At 39.9% G+C, this 16,553-nt stretch overlaps 1 protein-coding gene across 6 annotated transcripts in view; it reads left to right on the top strand.

Moving 5' to 3' along the window:
• Positions 1 to 16,553, top strand: part of nlgn3a (neuroligin 3a) — a 292,218-nt gene that overhangs the window by 266,407 nt on the left and 9,258 nt on the right. For all 6 annotated transcript variants that reach the window (XM_043704767.1, XM_043704765.1, XM_043704766.1 and 3 more), the window contains one exon: positions 216 to 1,005. In XM_043704767.1, coding sequence (XP_043560702.1) covers positions 216 to 1,005 — 790 coding nt within the window. The remainder of the gene's footprint in view (positions 1 to 215; positions 1,006 to 16,553) is intronic.

Raw genomic sequence — 16,553 nt, 5'->3', positions numbered from 1 at the left:
TACACTCATTTAAGTTGATCGACCTGTTGGTGACTTCCTGACAACCAGGCTGCTTTGTGATGGCTTTATAATTTGTGCATCCATCTGTTTAGATCACTTGAAACGTTGTCAGGCTTTTCAAACATATTCTGTGCTTTTAGCCCTCTCAATAAATAAAGTTATTTTTGATATAAAATGTGGTTTTGTAACATTATGCACTCTGTTTTTATCTTCAGGGCTTTTCCAAAGAGCGATCATTCAGAGTGGGTCAGCCTTATCCAGTTGGGCAGTGAACTACCAACCAGCAAAGTACACAAGATTACTAGCAGAGAAGGTGGGTTGCAACATGCTGGACACCCTTGACATGGTGGACTGTCTACGGCAGAAATCTTTCAAGGAGCTAGTAGAACAGGACATCAAGCCAGCCCAATATCATGTTGCATTTGGTCCAGTCATCGACGGAGATGTTATTCCCGATGATCCTGAAATTCTGATGGAGCAGGGAGAGTTTCTAAATTATGACATCATGTTGGGAGTCAATCAGGGAGAAGGATTCAAATTTGTGGAATGGATAGTGGATCATGACGACGGGATATCTGGAAGTGACTTTGATTTCACTGTTTCTAAGTTTGTGGATAACCTTTATGGTTACCCTGAGGGTAAGGATACACTTCGGGAAACAATCAAATTCATGTACACTGACTGGGCAGACCGTGACAATCCTGAGACACGGCGGAAAACCTTGGTTGCTCTCTTTACTGATCATCAATGGGTGGAGCCTGCAGTAGTGACAGCTGATCTGCATGCACGTTACGGTTCACCTACATATTTCTACGCCTTCTACCATCACTGTCAAAGTGACATGAAACCAGCCTGGTCTGATGCATCCCACGGTGATGAAGTACCCTATGTCTTTGGAATCCCCATGGTTGGACCAACTGATCTATTCCCATGCAACTTTTCCAAAAATGATGTGATGCTTAGTGCAGTTGTCATGACATACTGGACAAATTTTGCCAAAACAGGGTAAGCAGCTTATTTATTTAAACTAGTATTTAGTGGTTTGTAAGGATACCATAAGAAAACCAACTGATGCATTTGGAAATATGTATGGAAAACATACATCCTTTGCACTTAGTACATCACAGCATTATGAGAGATCCGTTTGATCACTCATTGAAAGAAAATACATTACAGGGACTGAGTCATAGAGATAGAGAACCCACTGGGGTTGAAGTTCAACTACATTGCACCACGCCAGTGACCATAAAACATGCAATGCAATGACACATTTAAGAACGACTAACAATATGCCAGGTTTGTGCAGATACCCATACCATTGGTCGACATAACATTACTTTTTTGGGTGACAAATGAAATTGCCTAAAATAACTACAGACCCCATTTCAATATAAAAATTGAATTGTTGGGCCCAGTAGTCAGTCCCAAATTTACTTCACATGCATGTTTTCTTGATCCATTTCTAAAATCGGTAATAAGTAATTAATTTCGAGGTTGGTGTAAAGATTTATAGCTCGGGTGCCGGTTGTCATGGTTGTGGGTATGTTTGCCGAGCTGGGAAGTTAATTTGCAGACGTTTCGTCCCCTGTTCAACTTCCCAGCTCGGCAAACATATCCACAACCATGAGTAATCAAATTTTCAAGTAGCTTGTGACTGCTCTTCCAGATTCGACAACAGCTCAAAGAGTCACACCTAATTATGCCATAAAAGGGTGTGGGCAATAGCCAAGTGGTAATTGATTGTACACATGCCTTAATGTGGAATCAGCAGGAGCAGGGCTCCCTCACATCAATCATCTGCATTCTGCTTCCTGAACTTATCCATACTCATGGTCAATATCAGAAACAGCTGCAACTGGGTCGCCAGGTCCTGGCAGAAGTCTGATATTTCACCTAACTGGCTGTTTTCATGTATAAGGCAGATGGTGTCAGTAGATTCGTCAAAGTTTGAATGAATATCAAGGCAAAGCCATGTTCTGCTCTAACTTGACATCCACTGAAACGCATGTTGGCAAAACATTTACATCTTGATAAGAATGGAAATTGCACCTGATGTTGCTCGCTTTCTTTTGAGGAAGGATCTTACTTGTAGCCTCTCTATTGTCAGCATTTCAGAGGTGAATCAGTACAGAACTCTAGGTGGTAATTCTTAATGATCAGCTAAACATGGTTGGTTATTAGGGTGGGATTGGAGGTGTTGGGCTGGGTGCAACTTGGGCTGCTGTGCTACAAAATTGTATTTCAACTAACCTCTCCAGTTCCAAGTGTTTAATTCTTGTTCGATCTAGAGGCCAAGCTCTAATCTATGCTTCTAAAAATCAAGAGAGTCTGAGAACAATAGGTATGTGGTGAGTAGAAGCAGTGTCTGATGTCCATGTTTGAGCAAACAGACAGTTTATGACTATGACTTGTGACAAGCTTGTCAAGTATCCAGGTAAAATATACCACCTAAGTCTAGGTGCAACTTATGACTGCTGGAAACAAGACAAAACCTACTTGAATAATTGCCAATAAATGCCAACTATTTCAATGTCATGGTGACAATACAAATACAAGAATTGCAGAGAAAGCTTTGTTCTTGGATTTACCGAACTTGACAGTTTTGTTTATGAGTAAGGTTATTATTGAGAGTTTTTTTCAGTAGCCTCATTGTAAATGTTGCTCATGAGAGTGCTTCAAATCATCACCACAATTTTTATTTTAGTCAGCTATTTGTGTAGCTTCTGGCTGGCTTCATTTGTAACTTTACTGCCTGGGCATTGCTCATTGCCATCGTACCTTTTATAAAGATTGCAAAAATGTTTGAAGTTATTTAAAGTGTACATGTCAATGTTTGAGATTTATTTCCTACTTGATGTATGAGAGATTCTAGTTAATTAAGATATTGCTATCGAATTAAATTTGTCAGACAGGGGATTAATTTTGCACAACATTTAAGCTATCTGGTAATATGGTTTAAATCTAGTAGCTAGAATAAGCTGAAGTACTTAACCAAGGAATGAGCCTTAAGTATGAATTAAATAGAAGGAAAAAATAGAAATTGAAATGCAATCAGTGAGGATGACAGAGTTCACAAAGGGATACTTGACAATGGATCATAACGCGGGAAAACATGAGGTTATGTACTTTTGCAGAAAGAATAGAGGAATTGAATGTTATTTAAATGAAGAAAGATTGCAGAAAGGTGCCACACTGAAAGATTCGGGATACTCATCCATGATTGCAAAAGGCTAGCATCAAAGTTTGCAGGTAATATGGAAGGCAAATAGAAAGTTGTTTTTAATTTCAACTGGAATTGAGTATAAACATAGGGAGATTTTGCTAAAACTATACAAAGCTGCATTTAAGGTGAGAGGGGGAATGTACAAAGGAGATGTGAGGGCAAGTTTTTTTTTACACAGAGAGTGGTAGGATTCTGGAACAAGCTGCTGGGTTGGTGGTGGAGGCGGATACATAGGAGAGTTTAAGAGACTTTTAGGTAAGCACATGAATATGCAAGGAATGGAGGAAGATGGACCAAGGGCAGGCAGAACAGATTAGTTTAATTTGATGTCATGTTGAGTACAACATCCTGGGCCAAAGGGTCTGTTCCTGTGTGGTATTGTTCTATATTCTAAGGCCCAGTGAGACCACAGCTGGAATACTGTGAACTGTTTTGGACCCCTGATCAAAAGAAAGCTATACTGGCATTGGAGGCAGTCCAGAGAAGGTTTACTAGGTTAACCCCAGGTTTGAATGTACTTTCTTATGAGGAGACTTGAGTAGGTTAGGTCTGTGCTCTTTGGAGTTTAGAAGAATAAGGGGAAACCTTATTTAAACATGTAGTATTCTTAGGGGATTTGACATGGTAAATGCAGACTGGTTGTTTTCCCTTGCGCGAGAGTCTAGGACCAGACAGCATGATTGCAGCATAGATGGTCAACCATTTAAATCTGAGATGAGGAGGAATTTCTTCTCTCAAATGGGAATCAATCTATGGAATTCTTGAATGCAGGGGGCATATGAGTCTAGATCATTAAATACACCAATTTTTAAACAGCAAGATAATCACAAGTTGTGGGGATAAGGCAAGAAAGTGGAATTGAGGCTTATCAGATCAGCCATGATCTAATTTATTGGCAGAGTAGATCGAATGGGCTGAATGAGCTACTTCTGCTCTTAAAATCATAAAATAATATAAGGATACTTGCAAGATCACAACATCCAAGACACACAAGAGGTGAAAGCCTTCAGGTTTTGCTATAGTTCAACTAGATGTGAGCAGTAAAGATATGTTGTTTATCCACAAAAGGCCTGAGGTTCACTTTTTTTTTAGACTTTTTAAATGTGATTTCAAAGTGTGAATGGACTGCAGAAAATAAACATAACACTGTGATAGGATGTGCCTGTCAAGTGAAAACTTGTGTTATTATTGGATCTTGTGTCAGGTTTCTCATGACAGATCTTGATTTTCAGAAAGAAACATCATTTCTAAATACAAGTCTATCTCCTCTTACTCTGAGAGAGTAAGGCATCTCAAAACTTTAGGCAACACATAAAGGCATTCTGGTGCTAGGTATTTTGGCCATATTACCCAAGGATTGGCAAATCAGGCAGCCATATCTCTTCAACTGTTCATAACAGGCAAGGTATGACTATACCCAAACAGCCTGCAGTTGCAAAACTCTAAGCAGTGTGCCCAACATTGTATGTGATTTTGCAAAATTGGATAACAAATGCTGAACAATTCTGAGTGTGCTAAGAATTATACTGAGAACCGATTTATGATTTTCAGTTAGATGTGCATGTGAGCCCTGTTCATTGCAAACAGAAAGATCATTTACACATACTATGCCTGTTTCAACTGAACAAAACATAGCCATCCTTGGGCTCATTCCCCAGAGCAATGTGTTTACCAATCAGGCCAATCAACCTGCCTGGTTTATTTTAAACAAAGTAATTAATTGTCAGTCATCATAACTTGCATATTCTCTGTGGCAATGCCTTCATACAATTGATTTGCAAACCAATTAGCACTCTCTTATATAGTATAAGTTGTTTCCTTTACTTTGGTTTTCTCACAAATTGTCCTGATGATTGCAAGATAAAAAGCTTTGACAACATTAATCTTTTTCAGCATTCTCATTTTTTTTTCTTTCCAAGACATTGAATGTCTGTAAAGCCAAACATACTACCCATCCTACATTACCCCAGAGAGTGTTAGTTAACCTTCTTTAAATGAGGTTTACAACTGAGTAGTTTCTGACAGGATCAATGCCTTAATGGCAAAATTCTCTTCCTGAAGAACATCAATAAACCAGTTGAAATAGTGCAAAAGTCAACAAATGTTGAGATCATTTTGTTCTGATTTTAACCCAGAAATGACTAGAATACGTTGTATTCACTTTCTCAAGATGCCGTCCAATCACTGTTTTCCTATATTCTGTCTCCATCTGTGTGTAACCAGAAATGGAATTACAGCCAAAATCTGTAAAAATAAATAAAGGCTCAGATTTTCCATCAGCGTTGGTGCTTTGCACATTGCTGCTGCCTGTGAAAATTACTACAGCAACTACATTGTGATTTCAACCGGGACTTCTGATTAATGCAGCCATCCCCAAGGAAGGCTAGTACATGCAGAATTTAGATGAAGATAGGTCACCACCCTTTTTATGCCATTGGCTGCCATATTCAGTTATTTAAGGTTTTAAATAACTCAAGTCTTTTGGCAGGTTAGCAAGCAGATGAGTGAATCAGTGACTGGGTTGGTGAGTGATTAAGTAAGTGGGTGGGTGGGTGTGGGTGGATAGCTGCCAGGAATGGAGCATGTGGTTGGGTCAAGGTAATTGAGTCTAGTCAGGGGGTTCTTGCATTGGATCGGGTTAGGGAGCTAATTGGAAAATGTCAGGCTGTAGTCGGGTTTGGGGGTTGGGTGATTGAGTGATGGTGGCAGATAATCAAGTCAGAGGTTTTGTCAGGTTAGGGGCCTGTCAGTTGGGGGGGGGGGCGGGGGGGATAGTTGGGTCAGGAGAGGTAGTCTGGTTAGTGAGTTGTCATGTTGGGGTTTGGTCAGATCAGCTAGTACATGGATTTGGTTATGAGTAGTCAGGTCAGGAAACTAATCAGATTTGAAGGATGTTTGCAAGGCAGAGGGGTCAGCTGTGGTGCTCATTTCAGTTATGCTGGTGAATTTTGAGTTATGCCAAATGTTAACCACTGTTAATGTCTTTTGGATAAGTGCCCAGGTAAGTCTGCATTTCTGACTCCAGTCTTTGCCCCCAAGCTCAGTGTCAGAGACTTTTGTGAAGGATCCGAGGCAAAGGAATCAGCCTACTGGAAGTTTAAACTTCTCCAGCCATTTCAGTGCATGTGTGTGGACCAGGAATTCCACAATGTTCTTATGCACAACAGGGCTAAGTCCAAATTTCAATGCTCTGGATAATGGAAAACTTGGACTTTTGTTACCTGAGGCTGCACAGTCTTCCATATAAATGCTGATAGAGAATCACTTAGCTCTGAACTCACTGTCCGTTTTTGTTAATCTCTTTAGGACTTCAAAAACCTGTCACTTCTAACCAGAACCTGTGACAGCTGATCATAGTTTTCTTTCATGTTATGGGTGCCTATCTGTCATGCTGTGTTTCAAAACATTGTTAATTTCACTATACACCGAGTGGATAATTACCCTAAACTGAAAATGTGTAGCAGCATGGAAATTAACCATGTAATTTTGATCCATGCAATGTGTTTGTAACTGGTTTAAAGAGGAGACAAAATTAATGCTCAGCTTAGGACTAGGAAAAGACATACACATGTACACATAGGACAAGAATGTTTGCAGAATCAGGAAAACTCCACAATCCTTTAAAAATGGCAGGTGGAACCTCTGTAGACATTTTACCATGATCCCATGTTTGTCAGCTGTGACCCACATAGGAAGGAAACATACACTCAACAGGGTTATTCCAACATAGTGCTGAGTTCAAACAGACCCCAATTGGCTGTTTCATGGAATGTGGGAGGAAGGGCTTATGCCCGAAATGTCGATTCTCCTGTTCCTTGGATGCTGCCTGACCTGCTGCGCTTTTCCAGCAACACATTTTCAGCTCTGTATTTATGGAGCAAACCAAGAAAGTCCTGAAAGCTTGCTAAAGTCTGTTGAATTATCATGGACCTAACTTTTTAAATTATTAAATTGTAAAAGAAAACCTCACTATTAGTGATTTAAAATACATATGTGTTGTACAACTTTATTTTCAGAACAGCTGGTATAGCACATGTTTGAACAGAGTTCTTTAATCAGTTTTGCCTGAGAGATGTTCATAATGGATACTTAGTTGAGTGTCAAAAGCTACAATTATCTCAGCCGAGGGTTCTGAGTTCCCAGTTTGATTGATAGCTTAAAGTGGCTGTGAAGTGATTGGGTGTATGATAAGTTTTTTTTTTCAAATAGATGATCCACCAGCAGAGCTTTAAAAGCTTTGCCAATTTAATGAGTGGAAATGTTGTTCAAGTCTTTATAATGAGAACTATATTAGATTTTGATTTTTTTTCACCTGTGTGAGGTTTGACTATGTTGAAAACTGAATTGGCATTGCATGAACTTGGAGATATGAAGGGTCATGCAGGCTGGGTGGGATTGCATGAAGGTGAGAGCTAAAGATCTTAAAATCTTTTAAAGCATTTGGGAACAAGTCCCAGAAAACCAGTGTGAGTTTTCTAACCAGCGCACCCTTGCACTTGCTTGCTCCTATCTCTGCTGAACATCTACTTCTGGAGTTGAACGATCCAACATCATCCTACACCCACCAAAGCCTCCCCAGAGCAAAATCAAATAATTTGGGGCACTTTATGCTTAGACAGGTTTAATTTCAGTCGCCAAAATCAGACCTGTAATGTTAAAAGTAGAAGGCTAGAGAGAGAAAAACTGTCAAAGAAATCAAAGTGACATTATGAAGTAGGAAAGCTAACAGAAAGATGATGAAATTGACAAGGTCAGAAAGGCGCACACGTGCAGGAACTGTAAATTCAGTGCATGCAGAGAAATGGATACGCTCACAGAAAGTCAAAAATGATTCATGCATTTGGTCGCTGATCTATGAACAACAGCTGAAAAATATGAATGCAATCATATTACAAATAAAAAGGATTAATGAGGGGTTTCAATATATTTATCCTCCTGTTTTCTCCACTTCTTTCCTGAAGGCACTTAACTATTGTTAGTGCCTGGTTCAGTGGATGCCAGCTGCACTCTGTTATGGCTATTTCCACATGTAAGCCCAGCTACACATTCTCCATTGAGGACATCTAACCAAATCCAATGATATTGATAAGGAGTCACTGAATATCAATGAGCTGCAGAAACTCTGGGTGATACTTTACTCCATGGGTCCAGTGCACTGTGATCAATTCATTGCCACTTGAGGTAGAAAGTTGATTTTCTAAATATTAAAGTAAATGGATGATCTATGTGTTAAGAGAGTGCCTCCAAAAATAAAGAAGAGGCATGCAAGTTATTTCATAATTCAGACACAGGAGTGACATTAAACTAAGAGTTACTGAGGAGAGCATTCTCTGAGGCAGTAGCCAGCTCAGTTGGAAAACTGAAACAGAAATATAATGAAATAAAATCAAATGAAACAAAAACAAATTGTTGGAAAAACTCAGCAGGTTTGGCAGCATCTGTGAGAAGGAAGCAGAGTTAACTTTTTGAGCCCAGTGATTTTTCATCACAACTGTTATCACTTTATCCTGACTGCTAACGGTTCTGATGAAGAGATATTGGACTCGAAGCCTTAACTCTGCTTCCTTCCCACAGATGCTGCCAAACCAGCTGAGGAGTATCATGAAGTTACATCAAATCTACAGCAGAGCAACTGACCATTCAACACAACTGGTCTTGGCTGGTGTTTATGCTCCATCATTTCCGGGGAGTAGTTTAGAGTCAAGGGAACAAAAACAGTGAATTGATGAAACAGACTTTAGGAAAGGATCGTGGGAAAGTGAAAGGGTGGTGCGTAGGTACCTGAGGCAAGTATAATTACAACATTTAAAAGACACTTGGATGGGTACATGGATCATAAAGATTTAGAGAGAGATGGGGCCAAATGCAGGAAAATGGGACTAGTGTGGTTTAGGAAACTTGGTGGGCATGGACAAGTAGAGCGAAAGGGCCTGTATCCTACCATACGACTCCATGACGCTATGACTCGAAAACCAAGGGATCAAATGGCTGTTTCTTATAACAACATTTGATTCCCATATTGGAATGGATTTGTCAGATGGGCAGATTAGATGGAATCTAACCCTGAAGAGTGTGAGATGACACACTTTGGATGAAATAACAAGACAAGGGGGTACTCAATAAATGGCAGGATGCTAGGAAACACAGAGGAGCAGAAGGATCTTGAGTTGCTTATCCACAATCCCTGAAGACAGAAGCACAGATTAATAGGGTAGTAAAGAAAACACACAACACTGATAGGAAAGCAGCTGCTTCCCCACCTGAAGGTTCAATAACAAGGAGACATAATTTTGAGGTGAAATAAAGGAGGTTTAGAGTAGACTCAAGGAAAGGGTTTTTTCACCCAGAGAGTGGCAGGAATCTGGAATGCATTGCCTGGGAGGGTAGACAAGGTGGGAAATCTCACAATCTTTAAAACGTACTTAGACAAGCGCTTTAAATGTCGTAACATTCAAGGCTTTGTGTGCTGAAAGGTAATAGAACTATAATTTTAGAGTAGTTTTTGTCGGTGCATTCTTGATGGGCTGAAGGTCATCTTCTGTACAAATGGTTCTCTGATTCTAAATGAAACACTCATAGCCCTAGCACTGAGTATAAAGTGTATAGCATGCAACATGCAGTGGTTGATAAGCATCGTTCTAAAGATCTGAGAATGACCAGCTTGTAGCATGGACTGGAATGATGGGGTGCAGGATATACATGAAAGAACATGAAAATGCAGAGACAAAATTTTTTAATGCAAATAAAGACATAAAGGATCAATTTCCATAAGTGTACTGATAATACACAATTCTATGTCTTCACTATTACTCTCAGTTTTGCCTTCAGCGGTGCCAACAAGCTGCTGTTCTTGTCCAGCATACTGACCTATATCTTGCAGAGACTGAATACCGACTCCTGGACACATCTCCTATTGCCCCCAGACAACAGCCCAACATCAAAAGGCAAGCTATTGTTTTCACGATTGTCACCAACCTCATCTCATCTGAGAATTTAACCACAACACCACCTCCCCCACCCCCGCCAGCCTTCAATCACGTAGTCCTACACTTCTACCTTCCTCCCAAAATCCACAAATAAGACTGCCTGGGCAGACCTATTGTTTAAGTGTCTTCCTGCCCTATATAAATTATTTCTTCATATCTTGACTTGATTTTTATCTTCTGTTATCCAGTCTCTTCCCACTTACACCCGCAATTCTTCAGACACTTTATGTCACTTTAAAAATTTCCAGTTTGCTGGCACCAGCCACCTTCTTTTCACCATAGATGTGCAACCCCTCTACGTGATCATCCCCATCAGTTGATCTCAAGGCCCTCCATTTCTTCCTTGAAAGAAGGCCTAACCCATCCCCATTCTCCACCACCCTCTATTTGGCCGAGCTCATTCTCTTTTTCAACAACTTTTTCCTTCAACTCCTCTGATTTTCTTCGGTTCAAAGGTCTGGCCATGGGTAATCAAGTGGACCCCAGTACACACACACACACAGTCTCTCACACACACATACACACACACGCGCACATTCCGGGTGAAGAGTTTATGCTCGAAACACTGATTCTCTTGCTCCTTGGATGCTGCCTAACTGGCTCTGCTTTTCCAGCACCACACATTCTAACTCTGATCACCAGCATCTGCAGTCCTCACTTTCTCCTTACTATAAGTCATAGCAGTTCAATCTCACATTGATCAACTACCCCTTCTCTTAAGTTTATCCTTCTCCACACCTCTCATTCCTGATTGTTTTAATAGTATTGTTACGAGGATGTATGGGCAAAATAAGCCAATGGCATTTCAAAGCAATTGACTTTTTGTCTTCAAAATTTCCACTCCCTGATGCCAAAAGCACTTCTTTAATTGCTTTTTTGTGATGAAGTGATGTTCTGTTGAAGGAATACAACAACGTCCCAATTGCAAAAATTCAGTTTCACAGTTTTTCTAAATACTGTATCTTTGTCATTTTCCTTATCCAGTTTCACCTACATTTCTTCACTAGTTTGTTAGATCTGAAACTGATACAACTTTCAAATTTCTTAATTTTGTGCCAATCCTTGTTACTGACAATACCTAGATAACATTTTAGCTGGTCTATTCCACAATTTGTAGACATGCATCCATTGTAATACTGCATAGTTGAAAGACTCTACCATCAACATATCCATTACTGGGCTGATCAATACAATGCCCTCTCTTTGATCCATATCTCCATCTTCTTCCTCCAAATCTTCCATTTCATGTTTTGTTTTGAATGTTCTATAATACCATTTGGAAACATTCATGGCATAACGGTACTTCAAATCACACCTGAAACATCTATTGACTACACCTTAATTCTTTCTTGGGTTTATTCTCTCATCAGAAACACAAATTCTCTTCACATCACAAAATTATCATTCATATTTCTGTGCTCATTTCTCTTAGGGACAATTTTTCTTTCATATAACATGCATCTAGATGGTTTCATGAATTTGTTAACATCACGTGCTCCATTTTCTGTCATGTTGTCAATTGCCCCTTTGCTATGAACACTGCTCGAAAGGGATAATTTTCTGTGATTTTTTTCCTTCTTTTCTAACATTTGTTCTAGTAGTGTACATTTTTCCACAAATTTCACTCCCAATAAAACTAGAAGTCTGTCCGTACTTGAAGTTTTGGCACTGTCCAGTATTTTAAATGCTAGCTCATTTTGGGGAAATTCAAAATGAAATGTCTACAGTCTTGTGTACAATTGTCTGAAGAACATGATGAGCTCTACCACAGTATTATCCTCAGCCTTGAATTATTAGAGAAATTGACGACTGCCAATGCCTCATCTGGAGTCCATAAATAATCTTCTGATAAATTTTAATTACATAAGTTAGCAATCTGTCCAAATCGTTATCTGTGTTCAAATCAACATGCTCTCATTCTGAAAATCTTTGCACTTTATTGGCTTCTGTATAGTAACAATAAAAATATATTGACTGGATATAGAACATCCTAAGGCCAAACGTTATTTATTCTTTGGTAAAGAAGTAACCCAGGTCCACATTATACCTTCTTCCTTCTAATGGTAACAAGGCTCATTTTCAGAAAACAGGCATAAGTTATCATAGCCCAAAACTTTATATTTTGACTTAGCCATCCTCTGTTCCAGGTCTTACACGCTTGAAGATAAATGTTTCTGAAATAAAAGTCCAAGTCCACACTTCTAGTGATTACTTTATTTTGGTTAGTCATTCTCCACAAAGCTTACCATTCACTGAGCACGAGCTCCCAATTTTTATACAGGTGCTTCATAATCAATTAATTTATCCAGCACCTATTCCCTCATTCCATTATGTTTCAGGGATTCCTTCATACCATATTAGATAATTTAAAAAAATCCATGTTTTCAATTAACAGCAATGAAGGAACAGCATTTCTAATGAGTATGATTTGTGCTTGGAGAGAAACTTGGAAGTGGTGGTGTGGCCATGCATCTGTTGTATTGCTCCTTCCAGGTAGTATTGGCTGCTGGTTTGATAGTGTTGCTGCAGAATATCTGGTATATGTAGCTAAACACAGCTACTGCTGAACCAATGGGAATGGGGTCATGAATAAACAGATTGCTATGTCCCATACAGTATCAAGCTTCTCAAGAGCTATATTCGTCCATCCAAGTGAAAAGTTGCCCATCATATTCCAGTCATGTGCCTTAGATCCTAAGACCATAAAATACAGGTGCAGAATTAGGCTATTCGGCCCATTGAGTCTGTTCCACTCAGTCATAGCTGATATGTTTCTCAACCCCATTCTCCTGTCTCCTCCCCTTAATCCTGTCTTAAATACCCTCAATGATTTGGCCTCCACAGCTCTCTGTGCCAATGACTTCCACAGATTAACTGTGCTCTGGCTGAAGAAATTCTTCCTCATCTCAGTTCAAAAGGGGTGTCACTTCATGCTGAGACTGTGTCCTTGAGTCCTAGCCTCCCGTACTAATTGAAACATCTTCTCCATATCCACTCTATCCAAGCCTTTCAATACTATGTAAGTTTCAAACAGCTCCTCCCTTAACCTTTTAAACTCCATCAAGCACAGACTCAGAGTCCTCAACCACTCCTGTTATGGCGAAAAGTCTTTCATCCCCAGGATCATTGTTGTAAATCTCCTCTGGCACCCTTCCAAGGCCAGCACATCCTTCCTTAGATACAGGGCCCAAAACTGCTCAGAATATTCCAAATGCGGTCTGACCAAAGCCATACACAGTCTTTGCTCTTGTATTCTAGTCCTCTTGAGTGCTAACATTGCATTTGCCTTCCTAACCGCCAACTGAAATTTAAGAGAATCTTGAACTAGACTCCCAAATTCCTATCTGCTTCAGACTTCTGAAGCCTTTCCCCATTCAGAAAATAGTCTATGCTTCTTTTCTTCCTGCTAAAGTACAGAACCTCACATTTTCCCACATTGTATTTAATCTGCCACTTCTTTGCCCACTCCCTTACCCGTCCAAGTACTTCTGCAGATCTCTGCTTCCTCAACAGTACCTGTCCTTACACTTATGTTTGTACAATCTGCAAACATAGCAACAATGCCCTCAGTTCCTTTGTCCAGATTGTTAATATATAACATGAGTAGTTGTGTTCCCTTGTAGTTAGTGGACAGGGTTTAAGGAGTCAGGAGATGAGATGTTTGATGCAGAGTTCTAACATGCTGTTGTAGCCACTGAATTTATATGACTACTCCAGTTCAGTTTCTGCTCACTGGAAACCCCAATGAATGTTGATAGTGGGTGATTCAGCAATTGTAGTACCATTGAATGTCAAAGGTAGATAGATTCTGTCTTGTTGGAGATGATCCTTGCTTGGGACTTGCTGCAAAATGTTTTCTAACATGTCAACCTATGTCTATATGCTGTCTAGATCTTTTTGCAAGAGAACACGGACAGCTTCAGTATCTAACGAATTTGAATAGCACTTAACATTATGGAATCATCAGAAAACATGCTTACTCTATTGTGTGAGTTAAGCCAGTCTGCCATCTGCACATTGAGAAACCGGTTAATAATATCTCAGTCTGTGATTGTCGGCACATATACCATCCCTGAGGCTGCTTGCTCTTCTCTCTATTGCTTATCAACTCTTTAGGTTCCTTTAATTTTTTTTTTCACTTCTGAAATCAGGGCATCTTATTGCCTGTCTCTAATTGCCCTTAAGAAGGTAGTGGGAACTTCTTTGTTGAGATGCTGCAGTTCATGTGCTTTAGGTGGATCCACAATGGCCTTAGATAGAAAATTCCAGGATCTTAACCCAATGATGCTGAAGGACTGACAATATACTTCCAAATCAGGAAGGTGAGTGGCTTGGATGAGAACTTGCAGGTGGTAGTGTTCCCATATATCTGCTATCTTATCCTTCTAGGTGGTAGTGGTCACAAATTTGGAGAATGCTATTAAAGGATCTTTGGTGAATTCCTGCAGTATCTTATAAATGGTACACAGTTATGCGAGTGAATGTCAGTGATGGAGTGACTCAGTAATTGTGGATCTGCTGCCAATCAAACAGACTGCTTTTTCCTGGCTGGTGTGAAATGTCTTGCATGTTGTTGGAATTGCACCCATCTAATCAAATGTGGAATATTCCAGCACATTCCTGACTTGTGCCATAGAGATGGTGGAAAGTCTTTGGGAGTCAGGAGATGAGTTACTCTCCACAGAAACCTTTAACCTGCTCTTGTAGCCACATTATTTATATGGTGAGTCCACATGAATTTCTGGTCAGTGGTAACCACCAGAGTGTTGATAGTGGGGATTCAGAGATTCAATGGGATACGAAATATTTCTAATCTGTGGTCAGGAGAGTTGTGACAAAATAAAGTAGTATTTGATGTCACCATGAATATCTCCTGATGCCTGAAATTCACCTAGCAAAGACTTAAACCCGAACTTGTCTTTTTTTCAAAATGACCAGCCTTTGGCTACATTGTGGAAGAGAGGTTTAGCCTATTTCTATGGAGTCAAGGTGACTTGACAATGGCATTTCTATGATAAACTTCCAGACACGTCACCCTCAGTCTAAGACTCAGATTCAGTACTTGAATCAGGTACTCCAGCATACTGTGTACGATTGGATGGTTCACTGATTGAACTTAGAGCTGTGATCGCACACTGGAGATTTTTCAGATTGGCTCCAAAGAACTATGCAGTCAATGCCTAATTTTTTTGCCAAGGCACTTGACAGCATCAAATTAGCATTAAATTCCATAACTTCAGAAAATGGCTTCCTTATATCAGTAATCTATTTCTCATAAATTCAACATACATATAATTCTGGTGCATAAATTCTGTGTTTCGTGTGCAAGCAGTCTCACTTTACTTTTGTCCATAAGGTCAATTTGATTTTTTGAGTACAGGTATATGCTATTAAAATTTCTGGGTGCGGAATCATTGCTTTAGCTTCATAGATTTCAATACCCATTGCCAAATACAGCTCAGCGGTACCACTACTGACTGAACTAGCTGAGTCTTCAAGGATGCCAATTGAAGGCCTACAGGAGTGGAGCATATCTAATGTCAGCTTTGCTCAGCCAAAGATTTTGGCAAGAACATGTGAGATAGGTATAGCTCCCTCAATTAAATATGTCAGGGCAAAATGCCTGATTTTGGTGGCCTCATTGCCAAGATTAGTTGAAAACTTTTCTAGAGGTTTATTTAGATGACCACGTCCCTCAAACAGCCTTGCTTTAGTCCTCCTTTAGTATTTTTACAACAGATGAACACAAATATTTCTGAAATCTGCATTGTATTTTTAAGAACAGGAGTGTACTGAAGATAGTTTTATGATTCCTGAGGACTTTTGATAGAACCATAACATTGCTTCAGAGAGCACCCACTTAAATCACTGTCACCAATAACTTCCATTATTCTGCTCATAACTGAGAGGAGACTGGTAGGACACTGAATTATTCTGATCTTTTGCATACAAGTCGTGCCTGGGAAATTTTCCAATTGTCAGGTTAGTGTTTTAGCGGTGCTACTTTTTTCTTAATTCATTCACAGGATGTGGACAAGGTAAAACCTCACCCTTAACAATTTCTCCTACGAATCCTCCCACTTCCTCCAGACCAAAGGGGTAGCCATGGGCACCCATAGGGGCCCTAGCTATGCCTGTCTCTCTGTTGGCTACGTAGAACAGTCCATCTTCCGTATTTACACCGACACCATTCCCCACCTCTTCCTCTGCTACATTGATGACTGCATTGGCGCCACCTCGTGCTCCCGCGAGGAGGTTGAGCAATTCATCAACTTCAACACATTCCATCCCGACCTTAAATTTACCTGGACCATCTCTGACACCTCCCTCCCCTTCCTGGACCT

This window comes from Chiloscyllium plagiosum, chromosome 15 (genome assembly GCF_004010195.1).
Source record: "Chiloscyllium plagiosum isolate BGI_BamShark_2017 chromosome 15, ASM401019v2, whole genome shotgun sequence".
In the NCBI taxonomy this organism is placed as follows: domain Eukaryota; kingdom Metazoa; phylum Chordata; class Chondrichthyes; order Orectolobiformes; family Hemiscylliidae; genus Chiloscyllium; species Chiloscyllium plagiosum.
Note: the sequence above shows the minus strand (reverse complement) of the source record. Positions and strands in the feature narration are given on the sequence as shown.